Genomic DNA, 14,933 nt, shown 5'->3' with positions numbered 1-14,933 from the left:
TTGCTTGTCCCAAATTGAAAGTGGGAGACATTCCAGAAACTACCCCTGATAATCACACATTAATTAATTAGAAAATGTTTCTTGACATTCTCTTCACACAGATGGGAAGAGGGGAAAAAGACTGAGGCAAAGCCACCAAATTAATTGTACGGTATGCGACTCTGATAATTAATTCAATCATGAATTTGTGTCTGCTTTAACAACTCCTTCTGGCTTCCCGCAGAAAAAGGATATTTCAATCAGAGCAGTATCGGCAGCGCAGTTCACAGAAGGAGACATGGAAAAGTGAAAGAGTGATAGGCTTGCTTGACACATTCAGGGTCATTTGGAGGTTCATCAATTCAAAAGACAAGAGCAAGAGCGCAGTGAGTGAAGCGAACAAACTGTGAAACACAGACCGTCCATATCTAAAAGGAATACACAAATATTGTTCACTAAAGTACCTTCCTGGCCAATACTTGTTTCATGGTGCCAACTGAAGGGAAAAGTGAAGAAAGAGTTTGTAAAGGAACAGATCAATTCAATTCCACAAGACACAGGGTTTGTAAAATGGTGAAAGGTTTGTTCATCAAAAGTAAAATACCTTTTTGCGTAGTTAACAGTTGACTTTATTGCCAAAATGACCTCTAGTGCTGCTGTAGACACACAAAGTCCTTTAACTCTTGGGAAAACAAGAGATTGTTGTCTACGAGAGGAAGGAAACTGGTGAGTGAGAGATACTGTAGAGGACACAGAGAAATAGACAGACCACGATAAGAAAGAGATATGAACATGGGGAAAACGAGTGTGCTAGTTTAGTCTTCTTTGAGTTCTATCGAGAAAAAGGTCCAGACTGCTGCAGTGGATCAGTCCGGGGTCAGGTCTTGCACTTATCATTTACATTAAATGCATTATAAAAAAATTAGTGCCTGGTCTTAGTTTTTTAGTTCAAACAAACAGTTTTACTAAATGTTCAGTAATTGATAATTAAGCTTTGGTGGTTGTACCTCAGCTACTGTTATCATGCGTCTCATCACAGTCAATCATAGCCTGACCACTGAGAACCATTAGTCGCCAGACACACAAATATTTACTCAAACACAAAGGAAGGTCTTCTTCTATGAAGTCTATATATCTTAAATTAAAGACTATTAACGTAAATTAAAACAAGCCACTGAATCTTCCTAATATATTTCATTGAGGCAGGAGATGGGTGACAGACCAAGAGAGCTTAACATTCTCACTGTGTGAGAGGAAGGTGTGAAGCAGAATCTGATCTGATGCTGATGTCCAGTCCCGCCAGCAGTACCTGGCCATCCAAGGCTCGCATGTTGAGTTTAGGGGAGCTGCTGGGCGGATAGCAGCCAGACAGCGCCGAGAAATGTTGCTTTAGATTACGGCCTTGCACCAATCCATCATCAGGGATGGAAGAGGGCAAAGATACAGAAGAGTGGATGGAGTGTGTGTGTCTCTGTGTCAGAAAACGCAAGTAGAGCAGGAATGGGTGATGGAGAAAGAGGGCGATGCTGGTACGAGTCATCCTCTTCAGACTCGAGTAAATATTTCTTACCACACGTGCAGTAAACAAGGCTGATTATGCAACCGGATTTCTACATGAGTATCACTTCTTTACTACCAATACTACTGAGCTTAATAAAGGTTAGAGAAGCAGTCATATATCTCTCATACTGCTGAAGCATTTATTAAATCATTATATATATATATATATATATATATATATATATATATATATATATATATATATATATATATATAAATGTTTAAGGTAATAAAGGGGTAGAAATGTCAAATAGTCTGTATGCGTAGTCTGAAATGTGAGAATTAGCTGCTTTATCACAGTTTTAACAGACTCAGTTCTTGATCTGACATTCATCCACAACAATTTTCTCTCCGGTGTCTCTCTTTCTTGTGCCGTGGTCCTACTGACGCATGCAAGTAACCATATCTACCTTGACCCTGTACAGTGTCAGCAGTGGGATTTACTGTGAGAGTTGTAGTGGTAACCATCATTGGTGGAGCTGAAAATTAGAAACCAAGTTTTGTAAAGATTCCCTACCTGTCTGGTCTTCATTCAAAAATATATAAAGACCACAATGATTTTGTACCATGCTGCAGATGTGTTTGTTTGTTCACTTATTGAGCTCAAGTGGCCACTTGAACAGCGTTTTTTTCCACTTTCGCGTTGGCTTCACTCCTCAGCACCAGAAGCCTCTGCTTGCTGCAGACCAAGGCAATCGCTCTTTGTCCGGGAAGTCTAACGTGCATGCCTGCTGCCGACCCATATTCAAAAGTTTGACTCCACCGTAGACTCCACTCTGACGCGACAAGCCCTCTGGACACATGGCTACCAATCAACATCTCACAGCGTTTTGATTGATGGGTGGAGTTGACAAGGTGCTTGCAGGGACCCCCCCTTCTGAGAGACATGGCAGTCTGTTGACTGAAGATATGGAGGAAGGTTAGAGTACAGCATGTGGAGGTGTATGAGCGATGGTTGGGTGGGGAGGTCAGCCCAGCTCTCAAGCAGCTCACAGTCGATGTGGAACAATATACAGGGCTAGATATTAGATGCTGAACAATTGGCTTCTCCGAATTGAAGTTTTAAAATCTTCTCATGTGATTAATCTGAGCCATTTCATTACAACAGGAGACCATCTTGCTTCCCCAGAAAATGTACCTAATGCTCAGAGAACATTGGTACGGCTTGGTCACCACTTTGGCCTCACTCCGCTTAACCGAAAGTCAGTTTGAAAAAAAAGAAAAATCACAAATATATCTTGTTTGGACTTCATTTTAGGGCTGTCAACTAAAACACGTTAATCTATGCGATTAATGTGGCTGAGATTAATGCAACAATATGTTTGAATGTAGTTAACGTACCTTTGTTTACTTCCGGTTTGCTAATGGAGGTTGAAATGTGCGTTTAGGTAGTTATTTAAAAAAAATCTATTTACAGCCCTAGTTCATTTATTTATATAACCGTTCCATGTAACCTTTCATTAATTCATTAGGCACTGATGCTGTGGCATAACACTAAAATATGAATATGTTCAATTATTTTCAATTATCTGAACTACTCCTTGCTGAGGCATTTACACACATCCAAAGTAAGCTGCACCAGCCGAATACAACTTTCATAAAAAAGAATCAGAAAGCTAAGATAATAATACAAAAAGGTTCATGCAGGAGCTACAGTGACTGTTAGGGAGAACATCCAAACCAAGTCAAACCTTTATGCCTTGAGAACTTTAGCCCAATGGTCATTTCTTAGTATTCTACCTCCCTCAACCTTCCCCCTCACTATCTGATTTGCACCTCTCCCAGAGCTCACTTCCTTTATTGGCTTGATAGCATCTCCTCTGAAGAGGTAACAGTGCGTACAAACACTTTCATAAATATCGAAACTACTTAATTTGGTTGTATATATATACATATATATTTATAATTACGATAAGAGCGACGATGGTATGTGAGATATCAGAAGGTCCTGAATCTGCCTTACTAGCTTTACAAAGAGACGAGCAGACGGTGCAGAAAACTGGAAGCTTTTACACAAACATCTTATCCTCCAGTAGACACATTCAGCCACCCGAAACAAGATGGATCAAACGGAGAAACAAAGGTCTTATCACACGTGAACAAAGTGATGAGGGTGCACCTTGTGACGTCCATGCCCATTTCAATAGGAGGGAAAGGTGCCACGCACAATATGCAAATATAACGTGGCCAACATCTCTCATTCCCCAACCCAAATAAATTAGACTCTCAGCGGTGATAGCATGCCTTCGTGCGCCATTATAATTAACTACTGTATGATAACCCGACACCCAGTCTGTACACACACACACACACCCTGGTAAATAATAATAAATAACCATTATTATGCCTGCCATTACCACGCTTTATTTGAGGTAATTTAAATAATTCTGCTATGGATGATAAGGAGCGAGAAGTGCTGGGCCAGCAGAAATGCAAGGTTTCCTGGAGAACACAAGGTGTGGGATTGGACTGGGTCACACCTCCTCTATGATGGGGGGCTCCCCTGCAACCTGTGCTCTGTTCTTACTGAAGGTGGGAAGCTCAAATATATTTGGACAATGTAATATCCAAATTCACTGTTAATAGATTTCTATTAATCTTTTTAATCAATTGATTGATTGGACTATATTATGCAAAACATGAAAGGTAAGGAATTAGACTAATTCCTTTTCTTTAAAAATAAAATCACATAAAATAAAGAAAAAACAGCAAATCGTCATAATGGAGAAGCTGAAATAAGGATAATTGAACATAACCTTTCCTTGAAAAATAACGAGTGATTAATAGATAGTAAAATAAAATAAAATAATTCAATATTCACTTTCTGTAAAATAAATGGACTACTTCTGAGGATGTGACTCTCAAATCACTTTTATGCACAATATTTACAACAAATTTACAGTTTGTGTAATATTAAACTGATGAATATTAGTGTTTGTACATAGAATGCACATATGTCATCAACAGGCCTGGTTTCTCTTTATTAATCGATGTACAGTATATGTATGTTAAGTGATGGTCAGTGACGGGTTTCCAGAGACCGCCAGCTTGCCAAAACGAGGGATTACTGTCACACTAATTTGCATATCACACATTTTAGGCAGCGAGAGGGGAAATATTGAACCCTCCGGTCTGCAAGGTCAATCAAAAGATTTTTTTCTCCTCCGTTCACAGTTTATTTAGCATATCATGCAATGTGGACACACTGTAGATTAAAATGGTGGCTTTGGCATATCATGCAATGCCTGAGAGGGACCAGCTCCCACCTAGACTTGACTAGACACCATATCAAACCATGTTACATATACACACAGACACACACACACGCAGATTATTTTAAATAAATCGACAAAAAAAGAAAGTGCTGGAGCCTCTCATCCATTTCAAGTTTCATCTCTTTCATTTGTATTTTTCTGTCACATCAACTGAGGCTACAAAGCAAATGTTTTGATTACTGCTGTCGAAGGAAAACAGAATAGCGTTGACTGTCATCTATGACTAACAAATTAATTGTGGCCAACATGTAAACAAGATGTCATTACTTACTGAGGAGTTGGGGTTCAATATGTAGATTAAAGAATTTAATTTAATTACAATGTTGTCTGCTTTTCTCAGTTTTATGTTAATATTAGTCCTTTTGAACAATAATGACGGCTACTAAGAATCATTTGAATTCAGTATTTTAAGAAATTATTATCATATGGTTACAACACAAACCGTGCACAAGAAGGGACATTAAATGGTGATATCTAGTAATTATTGTATTTCAAAATAGACAATAATATATCATATATATATATAATAAAATATATATTTTTCAGTTTTTTTTAAACATAATTAAATAGATTAATAATAATTTAATTTTCATACACTTAAGACAGCATGGAAGTATAAGATATGTAATTTGTGACAGTTCTGGAACAGAGGATGTTGCATGTGTACAGACTGTGATTTCTAATTTTGGGCTATGCAAAATGAATTGAATTAGATTAATTAGATAGCACAAAAGACATGAAGAGAAGGGGAAGAGGTCCCAGGTTCAAATCAGGACTTAAAAAGGGCCAAAGTCAGACTGAAAAGAGGTCCTGGGTTCTAACCCCTCAGCACCTTTCTGTGCTGGGTCTGTTCTCCCTGTGTCTGCATGTCTCTCCAGGTACTCACGCTGCCTCCCACGGTCCGAAGACATGCTCTGGGATTAGGATCATTGGTGATTCTAAATGATGATTAGAATTAGAAGTCCAGTGTGCCCATTTTGGAACAATCCAATCCAAACTGAAATAAGTAGGATACCCACACCAACCAGCGCATTGACAAAACAGCTGTTTATCAACGTTTGGTTGTTACAGCGCCAATGTTGACAACATATACAGGTGAAACTCGAAAAATTAGAATATCATGCAAAAGTTCATTTATTTCAGTAATTCAACTTAAAAGGTGAAAATAATATATTATATAGACTCATTACAAGCAAAGTAAGATTGTCACAAACAGACGTTCCCCGTCTCCGGAATATTAAGGTCCGAACCTCGGGATCTCAGTCACCCCTCTGCTGCATGTTATAGTGGTTTGTGCCACTCAGGGTCAGCCCACTGAGCCGGCACCGCCACTCCCACCTACGCACCTGTGGCTCGTCTCTAATCAGGAGAGGCTGGGCATTTAAGCTGCCGAAGCCTCAGAGGCCGGTGCGAAGTCTTGTGCATGTTGCCATCACAGTCCGAGCGTTCTATTGATATCCTGTTTCTGCCTACCTGCTATTTGACCTCTCCTTTGTCCCAGAACTCGTTCACGCCTGCCTGACCCCCGACGGTACCTCTGCGCTCCCGGCTCTCGACCCCTCGCCTGACCCCCAGCTCCGACCTCGCCTGCTCCCTGACGGTACCTCTGCCGACCTCTGTGCTTGCTTGGCTTTTCGACCCCTGCCTGTTCACCGGACACTACCACGCCTGACGTCTGTACCTCGTTAATAAAACTGCGCTCTGCGCTTGGGTCCACTCTGGTCTCCTGTGGTGCGTGACAAAGATATTTCAAGCCTTTATTCAATATCATTTTGGATGATTATGTCATACAGCTTATGAAAACCCCACATTCAAAATCTCAGAACACTTTTGGCAGTGTGGGCAGGTGCCAAGGCCTGCTGGAAAATGAAGTCAGCATCTCCATAAAGCTTGTCTGCTGAAGGAAGCATGAAGTGCTCTAAAATGTCTTGGTAGTCGGTCGAGTTGAATTACTGAAATAAATGAACTTTTGCACAATATTCAAATTTTTCGAGTTTCACCTATAAGTTTGCAAAGTGCAGTTGATGTTCCTTAAAATGTTGCTAGGTTACTGTTAAGCTGTCAAAGGCAAGCATGTTGGATGTAGATGTCATTGCATTATCTAATAATAATATCACAAAATAATGTAAATAAATATATTTTAAACAATTTTCAGTTTCATTTCTATCTATATTTTGAAGGGTTTCTTCACGGATGGGGTTTCTCCAAATAAAGTTATGTGTAATAATGTGAAATGACACAGGGGAAAAGTATTGAAAAGTCTGTTATTAAAAAGCAATCCAGACCTTTGTCAGTGCAAAATAATATCAGCTGGTTCAGTCCCAACTGATGGCCTACAAAAAGGTCTCATTGCCAAAGTGTCACACAAGACACATCCCATGAAGGGTAAAAGCAAAGCGCTGTCTCAAGACCTTCACCACCTAATTGTTGCAAAACACAATGATGGCATTGAAAATAGGTGCATTTCTAAGCGTCTGGATGTTCCAGTGAGCACTGTTGGGGCCATAATACGGAAGTGGAAAGACAATCATTTCACCATAAATTTGTTTCGACCAGGTGCTCCTCGCAAGATTTCTGACAGAGGAGTGAAAAGAGTGAAAACAATTTCTGTGTTGAACTGTAGCCCTCCACTGGACTCAACGCTGGGGAGTCCAAGAGGCACCAGCAGAGAGAAACCAGAGAAACGCCAGTGCTCCAGCTAATAGACCTATCCCCTCATGTATTTATGGCAAATGTGTATTAATAATGAGAACACATTAGTCAGTCTGCTGCGACACTCACGTGGTAAAGTACAAGGAAGAAGAGAAAACAATAGGAAGGGAAAGAACAGGAGAAACCTCTGCTTTTGGTGTTTTGGTGGGTGGAGAGGAGGAGGCCTGTTAGTGGGGTTGTTAGTGGTGATGGAGAGACCGAAGGAGGAGAAGGTGGATGTGTGTGTGTGGGGGGGGGCTCAACGATAAGAGAAAAATTCAGACCGGTCAAAGTTTCCTTTTTGCCAATCGTGCTCCTGATAAAGACAGCGCCTGCTCCGGAGCTGATAGAGGGGCTATCTCTCTCCCTTACACCCTCCCCCACTCCTCCATGCCTCCGACTCGCTCACCCAGCAGTTAGTTTGTGAGTAGAGGAAGGGGGAGGGAAAAAAACAAAACACAAAAAAGCGGACAGCACTATCAGTGCAGCATCATGGTGCTACCATCAACCAGCCGGAGCACAGCAATTAATATCGCTCCAATTACTGTTAAAGGGACGAGGCTGGGACGGGACGATAATGAACACATCCTGCCCACCACACACATACACACACACACACACACACACATAAAACGTGCACAGCTTATAAAGGAAATAATGTGAGATAGTGCGGTAATCTTCTTGCATTGTTTAACTCATTGAAGACAACAGACAGAGAGAAATAAATAACCAAACAAACCTCGATAAGAGAGGAAATAAATAATGAAATTATGGTCGATTTACTTGTTATCTTCTCTTAGCCTTGTGTGTTTGTTACAACTTGAATACATTTTCTCCAGACCTGTCACATCTGCCACATGGGGACAGTGGGACAGACAAGGCGACACATAGCAGTGTCTCCAGGAAACACATGAACACACCAAGACAGCAAATCCAAGGCTGTGGGTCCACTGGAAAGGAAATGAGGAGATGATAGCAGCACGCTAAAGGACTTATGGGGAAGTTGACTTTTGAATTTTCAAAAGTCCACTAATGTTCAGTCATCAAGGACTGTTTTAGTTTGTTAAATTCAAGCGTACCCAACAGTGTCCACGACCATATTTACAAAATAAATAAAAAAACATGTTATTATGGGTTTTGCAGAATGCTCATGTTCTGTGGGTTTGGGAGGTAAGTATTATGAACCACAGAATGTGACTACGTCACGATTTCATTATCGGGGACAAAGCACTAAAGGTTGTCATATAATTTAGTATAAATGCCACTTTTGGAATGAAATCAGAACTGAAATCAGGGAATACTTTGTGTATTTTTGAGCAAATGAATGTGAGAGCACTGACCTGGACCCCTCCACTGCGACACCTCCTCCTCCTCCTCCTCCTCCTCCTCCTCCTCCTCGCCACTGTGTGACAGACCTGGCTCCTGCATGTCCTCGTTTTCCTCATCAGGGCCTCTTCCTGAGTCCTGCGTCCTGGGCTCTGGACAGACAACACAGTCACCAGTCACACTCAAACACATTCCTACATCCCGTACCACACGTATTAACCTTCCAAACCTCACATGAAATGAAACCAGTGTGTGTGTTCCTGTCTGATAATCAAAGGCAGTGATGAAATGAATGATGATGAATATCTCTCTCTCTCTCTCTCTCTCTCTCTCTCTGAGTGGAAGGAGTGCGGAGTGAACGGAGCGTGGCGTGAGGTGAATTGTTTGGTAGTGATTTCTAGCTGTAATTTCGTTTATTTTCGGATCTTTTAGTGTGAATGTGTGGTTGTGTGTACGTGTGATTTTGGTTTCTGTCTGTCCGATCGGCGAGCTGCACGCACAGATGGACCTCACGGGGCTAACACGGAAGCACGGCTTGAAGCTTGCGCCGTGCTTCGCGTGTTCCGTGGAGGACTGTGGCCGTGGGGGGGTTGGTGGGTCACGGTAGCGTTAAGTCCGCTGCACGGATGAACCACGCGGTGGTCATCTTCGTGGACAGCGTGGAGAAGACGCGCGAGGTGGTGGCGAGCGGCGTGGTGGTGCGCGGCACCCTCGTGCCCGTGCTGCCTCTCGCCGAGCCGGCGGTCAGAGTCACGGTCTCGAACGTTCCGCCGTTCGTACCGGACGATGCGCTGCTCGGCGAGCTGTCCAGTGAAGTCCTCCTCTCAGGAGCAGAACCGGGAGGGTGCTGGGGGCGCCGGGGAGGAAGAGGGGGCTGGGGAAGCCCAGGAGGTCGTTGGAGAGTTAGGTGAGGGGGTGAGTGAGGCCCGGCCGGTCGGTCAGATGGGTGAAGGGGTGAGTGGGGCCCAGCCGGTCTGTGAGGTGGGTGAGGGGGTAAGTGTGGGGATGGGTGTGGCCCAGCCGGTCGGTCAGGTGGGTGAGGGGGTGGGTGAGGGAGTGAGTGTGGCCCAGCCGGTCGGTCAGGTGGGTGAGGGAGTGAGTGTAGGAGTGAATGGAGAAGTGAATGTAGCCCAGTGGGTGAGTCTCGTGTGTGACAGAGTGAAAGAGGGGACGAGTGGGATGAGTCGTGAGAGCGACTGTAAAGGAGCTCGGGGGTCACTCGATGGCGGGATGGGCGTCTCCGACAATGAGGAGGAGATGGAGGAGGGTAGGGTGGGCTTTAAGGTCCCCCACCTGAAGAGAAAGACGAGGGGCGGCAGAGGAGGCTCTCAGGCAAAGAGGGGAGGGGTGTCGAGCAGACACCCCTCCCCTCTCCCCTCTCCTCTGCGCTGCGCTGATGAAAGAGATGCATGTGTATTACTCTGCACGTGGATGGAAAATGTGTGTGAGTGCCTGCTTGTGTGTGATGCGTACCCAACACGCATACTCCTGAGTGGTGAACTTTGCCCGTGCAGCTGCTATCAGCAGGTCCATCACAATGCTGGGTCCCTCGATATTAGCAGGACCTCTGATCAGTCAGATTAGATTAATAGTTGCATCACCGCAACTCCGGCTATCTGAAGGATCTCTTTCTTCTTCTTCATTGGTCTTGCTACATGGTCATCAGGCCACGTGTTAGGCCTAACACGCCACCTGATGACAATGTCATCAAGTGACCAGTGTCACAAACACTTCACTAACAACCTCAATGATCGTTTCGTGGCTCAGATCCCTCTCTAAATGCATGAAATAATGCGCCAAATGGTGCCAAACATTTTAACGATTGTTTTACTGACATTTTTTTCTGAAATTTGGCAATTGTGTCATGTACCAAACTATTTATTTCACTTGTATATCAGTAATAGTGTTCAATACATTTAATTCATAGGTTGTAGGGCTTCTCTTTTAATTAACCTAGACTTCTATGTATTTTACCATAGAGAATTCAGACAGATCTTATCATGGTGGCAACTTACACTACTTCTGGGTCATTTCACTTAGGAACCTAAGCAAATTTGACAATTTGAATCCAGCCTGACAGCACTGTTAGCCAACCAGGATCAGAAGAGCAGCTTCAGTGGAAGCGAAGGTTGGCAAACGTTTTCTCTTATTGATTTTCTTTGGCTCAGGTACACTGCGGATTTTAATGGAGAGGGGTGGGCAGCATATCTTTTGAATCTGCGGGCTGTCGTCTTTCTTTAGAGATGTAATTTCTGTGTTTTTCCTAAAGTAGGCTAGCTGTTAAGCTACAAATCCATGGATGTGCAACATCAAATATGACTTTGTAATTAGTTCATTGTAAAAGACTCCTCAATTGGGGGGCTATGGGGAGGTAAAATGTACAAATTAGTTAGTACTGACTATAGTAATGCTTAAATCTCTAGCTCATGGCATTAAGTTCCAGGGTGTGGCTCACAGAAATATCAAAGTCACAAATGCTGCTGGGGAAAACATGGATTATTATATCTGCAGTAAGAACCCATAATGCAGAAAAACCTCCAGGTTTGTTTGAAGAAGTACATTATTATAACTTCCTCTATTAAAACACTCAATTCTCTCTCTCCCACCCACCCTCGGGCCTCCCCTCTCTCGATAACACCTCAGGTGTCTGCACAAAGGCCATGTTTACCCTTGCATTCCCTCTCCGATAAACAGTGATAGCAGCCGATCGATACCAGCCATAAACGCCTCGCGACCACATGACGCCCTCACAGTCTGCAGTTATTAATGTAACCGTTGAGAGATTGGATCTGCATCGGAAAATAAATCAAGACAAACCCACACACACATCATCTGTCTCCCCGTCACGTCCACCTCTCAACTTCATCCCCGTGCAAACACACAGCAACATACTGTCCACACAAAAAAGCAAGCAGACCGACACACACACACACACACACACACACACACACACACACACACACACACACACACACACACAGCTTTGCCTAAATAGTGCCATTATTTTCAGCTATAAATCACATTGAATGGCACATTGATTTTATCCTGCAGGGCTGAAGCGAGGGAGGGGAGCTGGAGACACAGTTATTGCGTTTAATATCATCAATATTATCTCCCATATCATCTCAGACATGGAGGCAGGTATCAGGAGGAGTCGACAGACACTTTTCTGGCAGACCCTCTCCTCTCTCTCTTACTGTCTCCCTCCCTCCCTTCCCTCCCCTCCCCCTGTAGCGAGACAGTCTCCATCAATCTGATAAGCTGAACTTCCCCTGTCACACCTGCAGGGCAAAGTCACCCAACCATCTTCCTCTACAACTTCTACAGCCTCTCGCTCTCTCTGAAGTTACACTGAATCTTTACTTACTTACATCCATCAGTCCTCCAACAGCTTTGCATTGTACCTCCATCAATGCCCACCTTTCCTCTCTCTCTCTCTCTTAATGCTGCAGCTTGCGAGGAGGAGGTTTAAGTCCTCCGTGCCCAGTCAGTGTCAACGGTGTGTCAAAGCTCATGTAAATACACAATTAATGTGTATCTACCATAACCCCCCAAAAACCATGCCTGCCATCTATCACGATGCAGTATCACTATTTTTACAGATTTATATGTACTTCTTATACGTTGGATGGCTGTGGAATGACCTGTAGAGAAAATGGAGGCTCATCCCACTGGGTTTCTGCGGTAAAGACGCTGTATATGATCCCTTGATAAATATTGAAACAATAGTTCTGCATATGCATCAGCATTTTCAACACACACACACACTTTCTCTGTCACCACTGATCAGATTCTGAGAAAAAAAACATTACAAAAATCATTGTGATTGGTCCAATAGAAAGCAAGACAATTAGAGGTGAAGAAAAAGACAACATTCTGACTCAGGCCACAAGTGGATTCTATCAAACTTCCTGTGATGTATGCATGATTGTCTTGTTTCAGGAAATAAAAGTACTGAGACTTTGCAGCAACTGTAGAGCAATTCTGAGAAAAGAGTGGAGAAAAAAAAAACCACAACGGAGAGGGAGAGACGTACGGAACAGATGCTTTACTCTTCCTTTGTGAGGCTGTGTGCACGTGCATGTGTGTGTCCGCCAATTGTATCAACACTAATATACTGTGTCTCTCCATCAGGTGGAGGAGGTCAGTGTGATGGAGAGACGAAGAACTCAGTCCTGTTACTGCTAGAATGTGGGCTTTTTCTGTGCTGTTGCTAAAGTTATCAGGGCGGTTATCTCCAGGGGCCATGTGTGTATGTGTGTGTGTTTCTCGCTCTCTTTCTCTCTCTTCCAGATGGTGGATAAGAGGCCTTGCCTTTATTAGCCAGCTCTGGCCAGATAAAGACCTGGTATTGATCCCAGGTTGAAAGAGCAGGTTCGTCAAACATGGCTGATTTACAGAGGACTGATAATGACAGTGCTGGGCAACAGAGGAACCCCGGAGAAGAGGGAGAGAGAGGGAGAAGTAAATCAACAGTGTGAAGGGAGGGTTGTGTGTGTGTGTGTGTGTGTGTGTGTGTGTGTGTTTGTGTGTTGGGAGGGGGGGGGGGCGCATAAAGCTAAGACACACACATAGACACAGTCAGTTTGTCATCAACGGACAAAAGCTGGCACCCGTGCAGTCTGCTTGAGTTCTCTCATCCTCTATCTAATACACACATAATCAAATCCTCACACTCGCACACACGCACACCCCTATAGCTAATCTCTAATCTCGTCTCGATTAGCACCTGACAGAATTTCCATGGGTTTATCAAACCAAGCCAACGAACAGACGCTTATCACTCCAAGCCCTAAAATTTCACAAGAGCAGGAATTTTTAAGATAAAAAAAAAACACAGCTCAAGAAATCTTGAATAAGTCAAAAGAATATGACTGAAAACTCTGCTATCACACAGTGCAGGGGAAGGGGACAGGGACTCGGGATAAGAGGTGCATGGGGGGGCAGGTTCACTGGAGCCAAGATTCAACCCAAAGAATTTTTGTATTCATTTATTGACACAGTGGAGATAAAGGAGAGATACATGTGGAAAGCTGCAGCCTCGTGATGGTTCCTCAGTCTGCTTCGGTTGTCTCTGGGTGACGTTAACCGTCTACTGACAGATAACAGGTAGATGAAAGAAAGACAATGAGGAGATACAGGTGGTAAGAACCACTAATAACTGCCAGTAAACTTGACATCTGGCTTATTTTACCAAATGAGGTGTGTGCTGTCAGTAGAATTATAAAAAACGCAGAGAAACCAGGGCAGATGTGCTCCTGGTTTGAGTATGAGCTTAGAAATGCATACAGATTTTGACGGGAACACGGTCAAAAGATTTGATTGAGAGAAGTTCCAGTGAAAATGGTGACCAGTGAAGGCCTTTTGGATATCACATAGACTTCTATAAGAAAAACAGGAAGAGCCTCTGATTCAACTGACACTTGCAGTACTAAAAGCAGCCTAATACTGGCCTCGGTCCTCCTCTTACCTCGGATGTACAACGACGCGTGTGCCCGGGGGCTGGAGCTGTCCCCTTCTGCTGAGTCATCGAGGTCCGAGGCTCCTCCATCCTCTCCTGATAGGCTGAGGTTATCCGGTGTATTTTCCTCCTCGTTGCCCAGATCACCGAGGGAACCTGAAAGAGGAAGAAGGAGGAAGAATGAACCACCAGACCTACTGTTTCCTACTTCCTGTTAGGGAAAGGAGAACCTGTGACATCCAAAGAACTACACCTGACACCAGAGAAGAAGCAGAAACATCTGGAGGGAGACATCAATTACCATTTAAATAGAGATGAAGAACATCCACAGAATGCACAGGAATAATAAGAGAATCCCCTCTAACAAAGGACAATGATATGACACTTTTTTTCTATAGAAGGAGAAGGAAGGGCCTGAAGTCTAAACACACTGGTGACAAATAAATTGCTGTACAAGCTACTTATGTGCCACTAAAGTGAGGGAAAATACCACAAACACACATGGTCTTCTTAACTGGACTCATTCTAAAAAAGGGTTTCCAGAACTGGACAAGCGGAAAAGTCTAATCCAGAAGATTAATAGCAAAAAGCCATGGGGGAGCTCAAAGCCAAATTGCAGTATACCTAAAATTGTACCTAAA

At 43.3% G+C, this 14,933-nt stretch overlaps 1 protein-coding gene across 1 annotated transcript in view; it reads right to left on the bottom strand.

Moving 5' to 3' along the window:
- The window catches only part of zfpm1 (zinc finger protein, FOG family member 1), an 82,296-nt gene that overhangs the window by 32,626 nt on the left and 34,737 nt on the right, over positions 1–14,933 (bottom strand). Inside the window, exons 2-3 of the mRNA XM_037450841.2 lie at positions 14,302–14,448; positions 8,846–8,983 (exon numbers count right to left, since the gene is read on the bottom strand). Coding sequence (XP_037306738.2) covers positions 8,846–8,983; positions 14,302–14,448 — 285 coding nt within the window. The remainder of the gene's footprint in view (positions 1–8,845; positions 8,984–14,301; positions 14,449–14,933) is intronic.

This window comes from Pungitius pungitius, chromosome 6 (assembly GCF_949316345.1).
Source record: "Pungitius pungitius chromosome 6, fPunPun2.1, whole genome shotgun sequence".
Lineage (NCBI taxonomy): Eukaryota > Metazoa > Chordata > Actinopteri > Perciformes > Gasterosteidae > Pungitius > Pungitius pungitius.
Note: the sequence above shows the minus strand (reverse complement) of the source record. Positions and strands in the feature narration are given on the sequence as shown.